General features: G+C 34.5%; 1 protein-coding gene across 1 annotated transcript; it reads right to left on the minus strand.

Annotated features, from left to right (window-relative positions):
- Positions 1 to 13721: 13721 nt before the first annotated feature.
- LOC120255176 (salicylate carboxymethyltransferase-like) lies at positions 13722 to 15264 on the minus strand. The gene is made up of 5 exons (XM_039263075.1): positions 15187 to 15264; positions 14969 to 15094; positions 14702 to 14824; positions 14385 to 14621; positions 13722 to 14093 (listed from the first exon to the last, which is right to left on the minus strand). Exons 1-5 carry the CDS (start codon positions 15262 to 15264, stop codon positions 13722 to 13724), a joined length of 936 nt encoding a protein of 311 aa, XP_039119009.1.
- Positions 15265 to 15974: the final 710 nt, after the last annotated feature.

Genomic DNA, 15974 nt, shown 5'->3' on the forward strand with positions numbered 1-15974 from the left:
AGAATATTAATAATGCGGACGTCACTGCGATTAATTATCTTTTACCGAAATTGTCTATGAGAGAGAGCCACATGAGGTTATAAAGTGAGCAAATGAAGACTATTCAGAGAAAAAGTCTTCCAAAAAAGAACCAGGAACACCAGCAACATAATAAGGCATGACTTGATCACCATTCTCTTCTTTAACTCCTCTTTTCAAACAAAAGACGGTGAGTTGGAATGTGCATTGAAGTCGTTCCCTGGTAAATCATTTTAACAAAACATTATCTCCTTTGTCTTTTGACATCCCTCCATTACTGCACCAATTATCTGAGATATCACCAGGAATGCATTGGGCCCTGAAGAAGCGCTAAGTCAGCACACAACCAAACACTTGAGACAATTTCCTCCATTGATGTCTTCAAAGCTTTCTCCACTATGTCCTTTTGTCTTATGGCTTTCTCCTGTTAAACCAAATATATAAATAAAAATTAAATAGATCATGCATGTGCATGCATGATTGCAAGCATGCATGAAATTAATGAAAACATGAATATTAATACTTCCAAGTTGTACTTTGAAGTCTTGAGTTTGAGGCATAGCTGGTGTCTCCTGTACCACCAACCATGTGAAGAGCTTCTTCAACCTTCATCATGAATATATTCACTGATTGATTTCTTATTACTTTGATTTTTGCTCAGTTGTGTGCAATGTTTAAATTTCTTTGATGCCTATTTATAGACTAATTAGCTAGGATTGAAACTGTTTGCAAACAGCATATATATATTTGAAATCGTCACTGACATGAATGTCATGTGCTTTATGTATATATTTTTTTATTGGAACCTTGTGCCTTTTATATTTAATGTAGATGAATCTTGTAAGGAGATCAAAGTCTAGATGTTGTGTGGATGAGGATTATTGAGTCCCGCCAACTCACATTTTCTATTTCTGTCCGCTAGTTTTTGTGGATGTGGAACTCGATCAGTACGTTAGGATGTATACAGCTTGTCGGTAGTGTCTTGTGGACAATCTTTGTTTGGTGTGAAACACAACCTCGAGAAAAGTGCATGCATGCCCATGCTGAGGTAAAAGCAAATTCACCTATCGATATCAGCATACATATCTCAAATATATATATATATAATAAACTTTCCTATAATATTTTTATAAATTCCATTTCTACGCCACGCCACAAACATCCAGATTCCGCCATCATACTTAACTGCATACATCCCTATCTAATTTCACCTGGTCTCACCATTATGCGAGGACATCGATCCCAGAAATATATATAAACATATTAGATACACAAGGCTAGCACAATTATTAATCGTGTCTGATTTCATAAACCCATAGACTACTCATATATGGAATGTGTAACACGACACAACCAATCAAATCCAAAGTATATTAGTTAATTAAAATCCAACAAACATATATCAATACATAGATATTTAAATCCAACTTACATAAGTACTTAAATATCTAAAATCTAATATATGTATATATATGGGCTATAATTACTTTTTTACTCATATATTCGTGTTAATCGTGTCTTACATGGATTGACACGAAAACGTTTAATTTAAGCCTGTCTTAATCGTGTCGACGTACCCATTTATGACACGAATCCATTTATACTAAACGCATACAAGTTTTAAACCGTGACGTGTCGTGTAATCGTGTCAATACGCATTTTTCCACCCCCTAACCTTGCACACATGATGCATTATGCATGTAATTGATTGAATACTGAGCTTAATTAGCACCGAAATTCACTAATATGTTTGAAAAGGATGTTGTTTTATAAAGGTGTTAAAATGGCCCTTTTTTTGTTTACTCCTTAATTTGTTTTATATGATATTTTTTTTTAAAAAAATAAATTCTTAAATATTAGATACGTGGTAAAGAAAAATTAAACTGATTGAAAGAGGAGATGTTTTAAAGCCCAATGCTATATATTGTATGCCATATACTCAACTCATATATATTAAGACCAAAAGATGTCAAAGTGAAAAACTAATAATTTACAGATCATATATATATATATATATATATATATATATATATATATATATATATTATATCATTGCGAAACAAATTAATATTAATTATCTAATAATATGTGACAATACTTAGTATCAGTATATGTCTGGTTTATTTCATCAGTTATAAAGTTTGATTGTTATAAACTATTTTGTAGCTATGGAATTTGACCATTATTAATATATATAAAGGTTAGAATATAGTTTTTTTTTAATAATGTCCACATTTAATTAAAGACACAAATAAATGAATAACGAGAAGCATAAAAATTGAATGTTCATCACATCTGATTTATCTTAAAGTAATGGTTAATAACCAACTATGTATATGAGTTAGTGGTATGAATTTATTTTGATTGGAAGTAATCACGCAGAGTCTATAATAAAGAATTAAACATATAATATTCTTATTAACTAGGCAATTTTCCCGGCTTCGCATCGGAAATTTTAAAATTTTGTGAGGAGTTTTGAGGCAATATTATATATAAAAAAATTAAACAACTCTTACTATGGAAACTATTTTATATTTTGGATTTCAAAAGTCTTATAGACATTTATTACATAAATAATTAGGTGTACTTAATGTTTTTCAATTATTAATATTATAAGTAATATAAATAAAAACTTAAATATTATTAAAAAATTAAAATTGTTCCTTGAAACGCTCTCGAAGTAGATTATACATCTACTTTAATAGTATGTATAGATTATGCACTTGAAGACCAAGACAAACTTGGTCCAAATTATGAGATTATAATTAATCATCACCATGATAATAACTTTAATCTTAAAAACAATGCTCTTTCCAAAAAAATAATTAATTTTGATATAGAAAAAACCAATTTAACGAAGGAGCTTCAGAATGAAGCTTTTTTTATATATATAAAAGTGGATAAACCATAATTTGTTAAAAAAAAAATAACAAAACCAAGAAGAACGAAGCTTTGTCCTGCACATGAATGACAAAACCATTTGTCCTCCATTGACAAGCTTTTAAGAAGGAAGCTTGAGAAATCTCTCTTGAATTGCTCTAAATATAACTTAATTTGATACAATTAGAGAACTTATTCTTGAGGGCTATGAAAGTTTTAACTTAAAAAGCTAAAAAAATAAGGCTAAATTCAACGATACACAACTAAACAAAACAACACTTAATAACCCAATCATAAAATATAACAACAAAACATATAACTAACAAGAAATCAAGATTTTTGCACAAAACCAATTTATAAGAAAGGATTCAAACAAGATGCCTCTTGTAGTACACCGACTCTTCCAAGACTTTTGACCACCACAAGGAGAAGCAAAAAATCACTAAGTATAAGCAAACATACTAGGCTTCAAACTAGACATACAAAGTCTCAAACTACTCATCCAACCACAAGATCTCTTAGCCATACAAAGGGCATAAAACAAGTTTCAAGAGCAATTGCATTTCCAAAACTAAGCAATTAGAGAACATGACAAATAAAACACATGCTATCAATACAAATCAAGCCAACAACATAACAATGCCACAAACATAGCAACATATAAAGGAACAAGAAGAATCCACCAACAAAGGATTTACTCGGGTAGATGCACCAAATCAAGCCAACACAACAAAGCCTTGAAGCCCATCCTAGTTCCAAGGTATGCAATGGAAGGATTTCAACGTTCTGATGATGGATCTAATGGGTATAAACCCTAATTCAAACACTGGATCTTCTTGCTTGGAGATTGCTTAGGAATAAAAAGTGGCGGAGCGTCACTGCGCATCAATCGATTGATTATGACAAAAATGATTGGGTCTTGTGGTTCTTCTCACTCGATCACACGCGAGAGGGAGATGGGAACCCCTAATTCGAAAAAACCCTACTCGAGATCTCGGATCGGGTGCGTGCTCGATCGGGGAACCACACCCTATTTATAAAAAAACTTTATGGGGCTAATTACAAGTCTGCCCATCATAGATTTGACAATTTTGCCCCTAGGAATTCTACACAACATATGATTAATATGTATATCCACACATTTAAAAGTAGATAATTAGGACCAAATTCAAACTTGAATCAGATCACAATTTGGGTCCATTCAAAACTTTAATATAATAAAAATATACACAATTATAAACATTAGTTAGTATGCTCTACACAACTTATGCACTATAGGTCCCTTATATCCCTACATAATGTGTGGTCCACAACCTAACAATCTCCCACTTGGACCATACAATCATACACCTTCGGGAATTCAAAATTGTGTATAAATTACTATCAACAACCAAATGTAATTACAACTGAAAAATTATCTAAATCAATCTCGTCCACCAGCCTCATCTATACATGGAACATAGGGGCAGTCGTTGCTAGCTAGTACAATGCAACTAACCCCACAATGCTAACACATACCGACTTAACTAACGACATAGATAAAGTGTGGATGTGCAGCATGGAAATTACAAGCTAATGTGATCTACGCTTGTCTATTTCCAACTGGTCCAACTTTAAAGTCTTTATGAGATCATAGTTCAGAGCAAAAATAAACGATAAATTTTTTATAAAAAAAAACTAATCAAAAGTGTCATGACATCAACATGAATATCAAGCTATAAAAATAAAGTCCAACTAATCATAAACATTCATACTAACGACGCCCATGCTAGCAACATGTTCATGAAAAACTATAGGTGCCAATGCTTTTGTAAGCGGATCCGCAACCATGGAATTTGTCCCTATAAGCTCAATATTAACAAAGCCACTCTGAAGCCTTTCTTTAATAGCTAAGAACTTAATGTCTATATGCTTAGACCTAGAAGAACTTCTGTTGTTGTTTGAGAACAAAACTGCTGCTCTATTATCACAATACAACGTCAAAGGTCTCTCTATGTTTTTGACAACTCGTAGTCCTTCAACGAAATTATGCAGCCAAATAGCATGACTAGATGCCTCATAACATGCGATGAATTCTGCCTCCATGGTTGATGAAGCAACCAAGGATTGCTTGGCACTTCTCCATGAAATAGAACCACCAGCCATAGTGAAGATGTAACCAGATGTCGACTACGACTATCCAAGCATCCAGCAAAGTCAGAGTTGGAATACCCAATGATCTCAAGCCTATCCAACCTCTTGTATGTGAGCGTGTAATCCTTTGTCTTATGAAGATATCTAAAGACCCTTTTGGCTGCAACCCAATGTTCTCTACCTGGATTACATTGATATCTTCCAAGCATTCCTACTATAAATGCCAGGTCAGGACGGGTACAGACCTGTGCATACATAAGACTTCCTACTGCAGACACATAAGGAATGTTCTGCATGTATTCGGATTCAATTCCTTCCTTAGGACACTGTTTTAAACTAAATTTATCTCCCTTCGACACGGGGGTGTCATGAGGCTTACAGTTCTGCATGCCAAACCTTTGCAGTGTTTTCTTAATATAGCTCTTCTGAGATAAACTCAAGGAGCCTTATGAACAATCACGATAAATCTGGATCCCTAATACAAAGGATGCTTCACCAAGATCTTTCATCTCAAAACTTTCAGAGAGAAATTTCTTAGTTTCCCAAAAGATCCCTTTGTCACTGCTGGAAAGCAGAATATCATCAACATATAGAATCAAAAATATGTACTTACTCCTACTGAACTTGTGATACACACAATCATCAACAGTGTTCACCTCAAAACCAAATGAGAGAACAATATGATGGAACTTTTGATACCATTGCCGGGAAGCTTGTTTAAGCCCATAGATAGATTTCTTAAGTTTGCAAACAATTTGATTAGTCTCCTCAATGACTAATCCTTCCGGCTACATCATATAAATGGTTTCCTCAATGTTTCTATTAAGAAAGGCTGTCTTTACATCCATCTGATGTAGTTCAAGATCCAAATATACCACAAGTGCCATAATGGTCCTAAAAGAGACTTTTGCGAAAACAGGAGAAAAGGTCTCTTTGTAATCGATGCCCTCCCTCTGAGTAAATCCTTTCGCAACTAAACGCGCCTTATACCTTTCAACATTGCCTTGTGAATTCCTTTTGGTCTTAAAGACCCATTTACATCCAATAGGTTTCACACGTTCTGGCAATGGGATAAGGTCCCAAATGTCAGTGTCCTTCATGGATTGGATTTCCTCACCCATAACTTAGATCCATTTATGAGAGTTTGAGCCATTAATTACCTCACTAAAGATAACTGGATCATTTTCCATTGAGTCAATATATCCTTCATGCTCATGGAGAAATACCAAATAGTCATCCGAAATTGGATTTATCCTTACTCTCATGGACCTCCTTAGAGGCACAGGTTCTTTTTGAATTTGAGGTTGAATGTCTTGCTCCTTACCAATAACTAGTTGAGTACCCTCTTCTTGATTGGTAAGAATAACATCATCTCTGTCATGTACCAAATGTTGCGTTTGAATGACAACAGGAAAAGAAACCTGATTGTGATCCTTATCAATAGCAGAGAAAGATGCATCCAAATCCTCCCCAAAGACAAAATCATCATTTCAATTCTCCTCCCCAACCTCAACATCCTAAAAAAAACTGGGTATTTCCCGTTTCGAAAAAGATTCTTGATGTAGGATCATAAAACTTAAAGCCTCTTGATTTTTCAGAGTACCCTATAAAATAGCTACTTATTATCCTTGCATTCAGTTTTCTTTCATTAGGCCTATAAGGCCTCGCTTCAGCTGGACAACCCCAAACTCGTAAATACCTTAGGATAGGCTTCTTGCCAGTCCATAATTCATAAGGGGTCTTCTCAGTAGCCTTAGTGGGAACTCTATTTAGGAGATAGACTGCGGTCTTTAATGCTTCACCCCAGAGAGAGTTAGGCAATGTTGTATGAGTAATCATACATCTTACCATATCTTTAAGGGTTCTGTTTCGCCTTTCTGCCTCACCATTCATGCTAGGATAACCTGGCATGGTGTATTGAGGAACGATTCCACACTCCTCTAGGTATTGAGCAAAAGGCCTGAACATTGCTCGCCTGATCCATCGTACCTACCGTAGTATTCACCACCACGATCAGATCCAACGGCCTTTATATTCTTGCCCAATTGATTTTCAACTTCTGCCTTAAATGACTTAAAAAAGTCCAAGGCCTCTGATTTCTCATGTAACAAGTAGAGGTAACCATAACGAGAGTAGTCATCAATGAACGTAATGAAATACCGTTGACCGTTCCAAGACGTCGTAGGGAAAGGTCCACAAATATCGGTATGTATAAGTTCTAAGACTTCTTTACTTCTCTCGGCCCCCACTTTCCTTTTGTTTGTAGTCTTTCCTTTAATGCACTCAATGCACACACTATTGTTGGTTTTGTCAATTACATCAATAATTCCATCTTTTACAAGCCTATCAATTCTCTTTTCAAAGATATGACCCAAACGCTTGTGCCATAATGAGTAGGAATTTTCATTTTGTAATCTACATTTTATTCATTTAGTTTCAATATTATGGGATTCATTGTTCGTATTAACCATATCAAGCAAATAAAGATTATCACTTTGACTTAATGTACTGGTTCCAACCAACATCGAATTAAAATGAAGAACACATCTTTTATTAACAAATGAACAAAAATAACCTTCTTTGTCTAAAACTAAAATAGAAACTAAATTCCATCTGAAGGACGGTACAATGAATGTGTTATTCAATTCTAAATAAAAACCAATACGAAGTAACAATCTAAAAGTCCCTACGCCTACGACTTCTGCTTTTCCAATCCCCATATAGATGTATCTTTCACCATCACTCGGTGTTCGGCAATTCAGGCAACTCTGCATCGATACACTTATGTGAGTTGTAGCACCTGAATCCAACCACCAAGTATATATAGGAACTGAAACCAAATTAACTTCAGTACAAACTTGAGCAAAAAAACATACCTTTCTTTATGCGCCAAGAGTGATACTTAGGGCAGTCTTTCTTTACATGAGAAGCCTTCTTGTAGAAGAAGCATTTCAATTCTTTATGCTCTTTTTCAGGGCCTTTGGTCTTCTTACACAATTTTGGTGCCCCAGCTTTATCGTATTTCCTCTTCTTTTGAGGGCCTGAGTTAGAAGATGTCAAATGCGCATTCTCAACTTTATACTGTTTCGTTCTATCTTCCTCCTGTACCAAATGTGAGATGAGCTCATTCAATGTCCACTTATCCTTCTGACAGTTATAGCTCACTTCAAACTGACCGAATCGAGGAGGAAGGGAAATCAAAACCAAATGCACCAGAACATCTTCTGGCAACTCAATTTTTAAGTCTTTCAATTTCCTAGCTAGATCAAACATGTCGAGAACGTACTCACGTATGTTCCCATCACCCTTATACCGCATAGAGACAAGTTTCCTTAGGATAGCACTCATCTCCACTTTATCACTTCTTACGAAGCGTTCCTCAAGGGTGTCAAGAAAGTGCCTAACATCATTTTCCTCAGATATAGTGTCCAGAAAAGTCTCCAAGATTGTATTTTTTATGATCATCAAACCAATGCGATTAGACCTCTCCCACTTCTCAAAACCTCTCCTATCCTCAAGAGAGCTTTGATATGTAAGAGGCAGGGACGGAACCAAGGGGGGGCTAGCAGGGGCTTCAGCCCCCCCTCGGCACCGACAAGGTTTTTTTGTTTGGCGGAAAACATAGAAGTTATAGAACCATGCAAACCAGCCCCCCCTTTGGCCATACCCGCACTGCACGGCCAGCTCATCCGCCTTGATAATCACTACATAGATACTAAAGACCATGAGGAAGAACTTTTGTATTCAACTCGACCTCAGAAAACATTTGTACAAATCGGGATAATTCATGGAAGATGAGATGTTCAAAGGAAAACAGAAAAAAAAAAAAACCAGCCAAGTTTGAAACTATGCTTTTTATAATTCTACGAAACTTCGATGGCTGAAATGAAAAAGCTGGTGCATTGAGAGCATGAGTCAATTGCATTACGGTTAAACCAAACCAACTAATATTGCCTCGAACTAATGTGCATCCATTTGATGATCTCATCCTGGCCGTTCATTGAAAAACTAATCTTGACTCTTAAGGTTGCCTCGAACTTAAACAAATCATCTTGATGAAATTAATCTCAGCCGTTCATTTTTTAGAATGTCAGTTTTACCCTTTAATCAAAATCTATTTTCAGGTTTCAAAATATTCAAAATTCCAGCTTTGCTGCTTCTTCAACCTGGCTGCTTCTTCACTGCATCCTCTCTACTTTTCACTAAGTATGTATATTTTAGTATTTATTTTTTTTTAATTATTGGATCATACAATCAATGATCAACTATTACTTTTTATTGAAAATGAGAGAATGAATGTATTAAATTTATGGGTGAAATAAATATAACATGAATGATAAACTTCATTTTTATAAATATGTCTACAATGTGTTTGATTAAATGCCTTGATGAGTTAAAATGTTGAAAATATCAAATATCAAATATTAATATGTATCATAATGTATATATGTATAAGTAAATAATGTTTAGTGTTGAGAGGGCATTTTCGGTGATGAATATTGTGAAAACTAACTTGCGCAACAAAATGGGAGACGAGTGGATGAACGATAGCATGATTGTCAATATTAAGAAAGAGGTTTTTGCAACTATTGACAATGAGGCGATTCTACAATGTTTTCAAAAAATGCAAACTCGTTGTATTCAGTTACCTCCTCTGAGTAGTATGCGTCACACAGATGGCAATTCTAGCTCTAGTGTGCATAGATAAATGTTTTATGTTTTTTTGTGATTATTTTAATTAAATGTCACAATATCGTACTATTTTGTTTTGAATACAATTTATGTTGACTGAAATTTTTTTTTTTAACATTTTGCCCTCAGCCCCCCCTATCAATAAATCCTGGTTCCGTCCCTGGTAAGAGGTGCAGGACGTGGTTCTCTTAATGCATGACCCAGAACCATACATCCCAAAACAAGTGTCACCTTGTTTTTCCAAGTCTTAAAGTTTGTGCAGCTAAGCACAGGAAGGCCACTGAGTGTAGCAGACACATTGCCAACACTCATAATATCAACTGTACATAGAGAAATTAACAAAAATCAACTCACAATTAAATAACCAAAAATATAATAATCAAGCATATAAATAACAACCACCCATCTTCAAGTCAATTGTTGTGACATTAAACCTAGTCTTTGGACAGAGATTCAATCCACTAGTAATCAACTTGTTGCGGTAATCAAGTTTTATAGTAAAATCTAGTCAAGTATAAAGTCTTCCTTTGGGCCGACTAAATACTCACAATAGACACTTTATAACTATAAACAACTTATTACCACATGTGCAAACAAATTTCTGCCAGACAATAGTCTTCCTTTGGGTCGACGTGTTGTCTGCATGAGAATAAGCATGCATTAACACCATGGTTATTTACAAACAAAAGGTTTCCACAACAGAGGTCACTTTGGTGACGATGCTGCTTCTACCAATTGTAGTTAATACCCAAAAAAGCTATAAAAAGCAACTCTAAGTTGTTATTTCCCAATGATTATTAAGGCCAACTTTATAATTATGAATTAAAAATTAAATTCATAATAATTAAACTAAAATCCAAACATTATCCTAATCCAAATCAAAGTAAAATTTAAATTAATATAAATCATTAAATGTGCTCTTGCACCTTGATTTTGGTAATAATGGAAATTAAAATAAATATAAGCATGTATTGAAATCCGTGATGCATGATAATCATCAAACATGATTGTAATTAAGAGTTCCATAAATCTGTGAAGCATCTTAAACATGAAAAATTTAAACCGAAAACATGCCTAACAGAATCCGATATATATATATATATATATATATATATATATATACACACACATAAACCTATATTTGAAAACTCTGTGAATTTGATTTCTAAAAGAATCCATCACAAAAGCTATGTATATCTTAATATCAGATCAACCATATTTAATCACAAAAGAATTAATTCAATCATACGAATTATATGAAAAAATATGGCGCGGTTTTCAAGATCTCTTTCAGAATAGAAAACTACATTACGATGGCAAACATACACTCTGATTATACTTGAATCAATATATATATATATTATATATCAATTAACAATTCATCTAAAGATGTATATATATATATATATATATATATATATATATATATATATAAACACCCAATCTATATACGATCATCATCATATCACCATAAAAATTCAGGACTGAAAACATGCATAATAAATAAATATATATATATATATATATATGCATGCATATTAATCAATAAATTCAAGGTTTAATTAAAATAAATCCCAAACAATTCCAAAACAAGATGGCTATGGTACCACTTGATGGATCTAATGGGTATAAACCCTAATTCAAACCCTGGATCTTCTTGCTTGGAGATTGCTTAGGAACAAAGAAAGTGGCGGAAGCGTACCTGCACTTGAATCCATTGATTATGACAAAAGTGATTGGGTCTTGTGGTTCTTCTCACTGATCACACGGAGAGAGGGGAGATGGGAACCCTAATTAAGAAAACCTAATTCTGAATCTCAGATCGTTGCGTGCTCAGTCAGGGACCACACCCTATTTATAAGAAAACTTTATGGGGCTAATTACAAGTCTGCCCATCATGAATTTGACAATTTTGCCCCTATGAATTCTACACAACATATGATTAATATGTATATCCACATATTTAAAATTAGATAATTATGACCAAATTCAAACTTGAATCAGATCACAATTTGGGTCCATTCAAAACTTTAATATAATAAAATATACACAATTATAAATATTAGTTGTGTACGTCAACACAACTTATGCACATAGGTCCTTATATCCCTACATAATGTGTGGTCCACAACCCAACATCTGACTCACCAACTAGGGCAGCCCTAAGGAGGGTGGAAGTTGGGATGCAAGAAACCTTTTAATGCCCCAAAGATCTGATGAGATAGTAGGGTGCAGCATGGCTGTTGGAGAGGGGAAGCATGGCTTTAGGTGGGAGGAAATGAAAATTAATGAAGAAGAGGAAGAATTTGCTCATGGTCATGGGCATACTAGAAGTAATTTGTGTTGTCATGCATGATGCTTATAACTATTGATGAAATCTTGCTGGGGCTTGACAAGAAGAAACCGATTGATGGATTCATTCATAAACGAGGTTATAATGGTGTTAAAAATGTTAGAATTTAAAATATTATGATATCCAATATGTCGTATTAATTAAACAATTATATGATTGATTACTTTCAAAAATAACCAATTAAACAAGATGATGATGACTCTACAAAGAAAAAAAATGATAAAGAAAGTATAAAAAAGGGTTAAAAAAAAAGGTATAGCTTCATTAAATAGTTTTAATATAGCAGTTCTAGTAGGGCTAGCAGAGTATTTAATTTTGAGTTATCAGTTAACCTAACAAAATTAAGAAAAATAAGACATAAAAATTAACAACACAGTTTGGCACAACATGTCTACATTTGCGGACCCAACTTTATGAGAAGCAATACACTACAAAATGCAAAAAGTGAATACTACTTACTGTCTTACACACCAAGGAATAAACATACATTCCCTCAAAATATATCGAGGATTAAAGATCTCATCCCAAAGGCTTTGTCTTAACCAATAGTTGGTCTTATAACATTCTATTGATGTGACATCCATTTCCCAAGATTTTATCACAATTGTCTTAGACAATAAGATTCACTCTCACAAGATTAACCCATTCTCTTGCCTTGTATGTATGGTTTCTTTCTCTTACATCCTGAACTCTTAACATGAGATTTATACATAGGCATTTACATGAACCACCTCTTGAACTTCCTTATTCAGTCTTGATTCTGTAGTAGCTCTGAATCTAGTGTTAAAACTTATGTTGCAATATAGTTATGACATGCTCCAACACATTTGTTGAAATTGGTTGAGTCACAAATCCAAATTGCTGGACATGACCTTGCAACACTATTAATCTTTTTTGGTTGAGTTCGAGTCAAACATAGTTGAATCACCCAATGATCTTGGTCAACTTGCCAATAATTTGTGCTCACCACCCCACTCGCTGTGAATCCAAACTTGGTCTTCAATTGCACATCCAATCTTGGTGTTTTTCAATAATACCAAACAAAAACTCAATTAATCATCAATAAACTAATATAATATTTAATCAATTTTAATTCTTCATCTTAATTTGGCACTCACCTTATTTATATCAAAACAAATATAGCCTTCAATCAACTCTCATTGCCATCTCCAAATATAACTCCCTACCTCATATATTTCTTAATCAAACAGTAATCTCCATAAATAATTCTCAGAATGCATAAATCACCTCTCCATAGATAGATTTGAGCGATATTTAACTCATCTATAGATCCAACCAAGTCTTCATAAATAGCTTCACCCAATATGGTTCTTCAAATATATAATCGTAGGGGAAAACTTTGTCATTCACACTATTAAATTTGTTTAATTAATTACTTGATAAATAATGCCAACTCGTAACATAAACAATCTGGGCATTAATGTATTTTAGCGCTAACATAAGAGATTAAGTCAAGCAAAGGATAAGACGAAGTCACCTTAGGACATCTTTACAGTGTAACTTCATTTATTCCATTAGGCATAACAAATTACAATACAAACAAGAAAATTTGTATCATTACAAGATGCCATTTATTTTAAATGATAACTATAGCACTAATGGATGCCCTTTGAAGAATTAATTATTAGTTGAGATCCTTTGCCTTCAAAGCCAAGCTGAAGACAATGTTCTTGGTTTTCTCTTTGAGGGGATGCATGGCCACATTGTGACCAATCCTTGTAAACACTTGATCATCAATGGCTTGCTGCCCAAAGTACCCAACAAGTAATGGTTCATACACTGCTCTCATACACTTGGCCACATTGTGTCTACTCTTCACATTATGAAAGACTTGATCATCATCTGAGTCATCAAATGGGTCCCAGTTTGATTCAAGGATTTGCATTTGTTCAATGTGGAATGATCCTTCACTTTGTATTACTTGTTGCACTTCTTCTTGTGATGCAGCATACAATGGCATGTTGAATGTGTTCACCTTCTCTTCTTCCAACAGTCCCTAAATTCAATTCATCTAAACTAAATTAAATCAACAAAATAGAATGTCAATTGATATGTGTTGTGTTATGCCAAAGCCACTTGATTTAAGTGGTTAGCGGCACCAAAATAAAGTGTTTCATTTGGCGTGCGGAGTGGTGTGGGTTCAAATCTTTATTGGAGGAATTAACTTACGGGTGATATCGCAATCAACTCACGCGTCATAGAGACAGGTGCTTATCGCCCTTTTCCAAAAAAAAAAAAATATGTTGTGTTATACCTCTTAAACCATGGAGTTGAGTGCATCGGCTACCAAATCATTAAATTGGCAAAGTTCAGCTTTAGATGGATCAGAACTTTTCCTGCCCACAAAGGACAAAACCATTTGTCCTCCATTGACAATTTCTTGAGAACGAAACTGGAGGAAGCTCAAGAAACCTCTCTTGAATTGCTCTAAATATAACCTTGATACGATTGGAGGACTTGTTCTTGAGATGTATATGTTCCCTTTGTTAATATTAACTCCACCATTCTCAATTCCTAGCGGAACCTACATACACATTAATATATAATTAATCTTATAAATCAACAAATATGATACTATATATATATATATATATATATATATACCTGAGAGAGCCACATGAGAATATAAGAAGAGTGAACAAAATGAAGACTATTGCGAAGAAAGAGTCTTCCATAAAAGGAACCATGAACACCAGCAACATAATAAGGCAACACTTGATCCCCATTCTATTCTTTAACCTTCTTCTCAATCAAAGACAGTGATTGGAATATTGCATTGAAGTCATTCCCTGGTAAATCATTCAACAAAAACATTATCTCCTTTGCATTTTGACATCCCTTCATTGCTACACCAATTATCTGAGATATCACAAGGAATGCATTGGGCCCTGAAGAACACCCCAAATCAGCCACAACCAAGCCCTTAGAGACAAGTTCTCCATTGATGTTCTTCAAAGCTTTCTCCATTATGTCCTTTGTTCTTGTTATGGCTTTCTCCTAAAAATAAATAAATAAAATCATGCACGTGCATGCATGCAAGCATGGATGAAATTGATGGAAACACAAATATTAACACTCTTAAGTAGTACTTGAAGCTTTGAGTTTAAGGCATAGCCTGTCTCTCCTGCACCACCAACCATGTGTAGAACCTCTTCAACGTTCATCATGAATATTTCCCTGATTGATTTCTTGTCACTTTGATTTTCTCAATTGTGTGCAATGTTTGAGTTTCTTGATGCCTATTTATAGACCAAGGAATGGAACTACTTCCAAAATTGCAATATATCAGCATATATGAAATCATCATGGCTTATATATTATCATGTATTAGCTTAATATTTTCTATTAATTGGAACATTGTGCTTTTTATTTAACAAGTTTAATGTAGATGAATTTTGTAAGAGATCAAAGCCTAGATATTGTGTGGATGAGGGTTAAGCATGTTGGGACGCAGTGGCTCAGGTCCATAGTCCCACATCGCCTGTGAGAGCCAATCTCCCTAGCCTTATATATCATAAGCCAATCCTTCTCTAACTGCAGTTATGGAGAAGTTAAGGTGGTGGGTCCCTGTATTAACAGGGTATTAGAGCTACTGTTCTGATCGACCGTGACTAGGATCTTGGGTCCCACATCCGCTGTGGGACCAAGGGGGTGTTGGGACGCAGTGGCTCAGGTCTATAGTCCCACATCACTTGTGAGAGCCAATCTTCCTAACCTTATATATCCTAAGTCAATCCTTCTCTCTAACTGCAGTTATGGAGAAGTTAGGGTGGTGGGTCTCTGTATTAACTGTTAGGGAATACAGCTGTGTATATAGCTGTATATCTATATTTGTATAGCTACCTTATTTATATAACTGTGTATCTATATATACCTT

Source organism: Dioscorea cayenensis, chromosome 3, assembly GCF_009730915.1.
Source record: "Dioscorea cayenensis subsp. rotundata cultivar TDr96_F1 chromosome 3, TDr96_F1_v2_PseudoChromosome.rev07_lg8_w22 25.fasta, whole genome shotgun sequence".
NCBI classification, from domain to species: Eukaryota; Viridiplantae; Streptophyta; class Magnoliopsida; order Dioscoreales; family Dioscoreaceae; genus Dioscorea; species Dioscorea cayenensis.

Bases quoted from the DNA above. Each gene is read 5' to 3' on its own strand.
- LOC120255176 (XM_039263075.1), bottom strand. From the start codon at position 15,264: ATGATGAACGTTGAAGAGGTTCTACACATGGTTGGTGGTGCAGGAGAG. The intron at 15,095-15,186 runs GTACTACTTAAG...ATTTATTTTTAG, and splicing joins CCTTAAACTCAAAGCTTCAA to GAGAAAGCCATAACAAGAAC. The intron at 14,622-14,701 runs GTATATATATAT...ATGTGTATGTAG, and splicing joins TTCTCATGTGGCTCTCTCAG to GTTCCGCTAGGAATTGAGAA.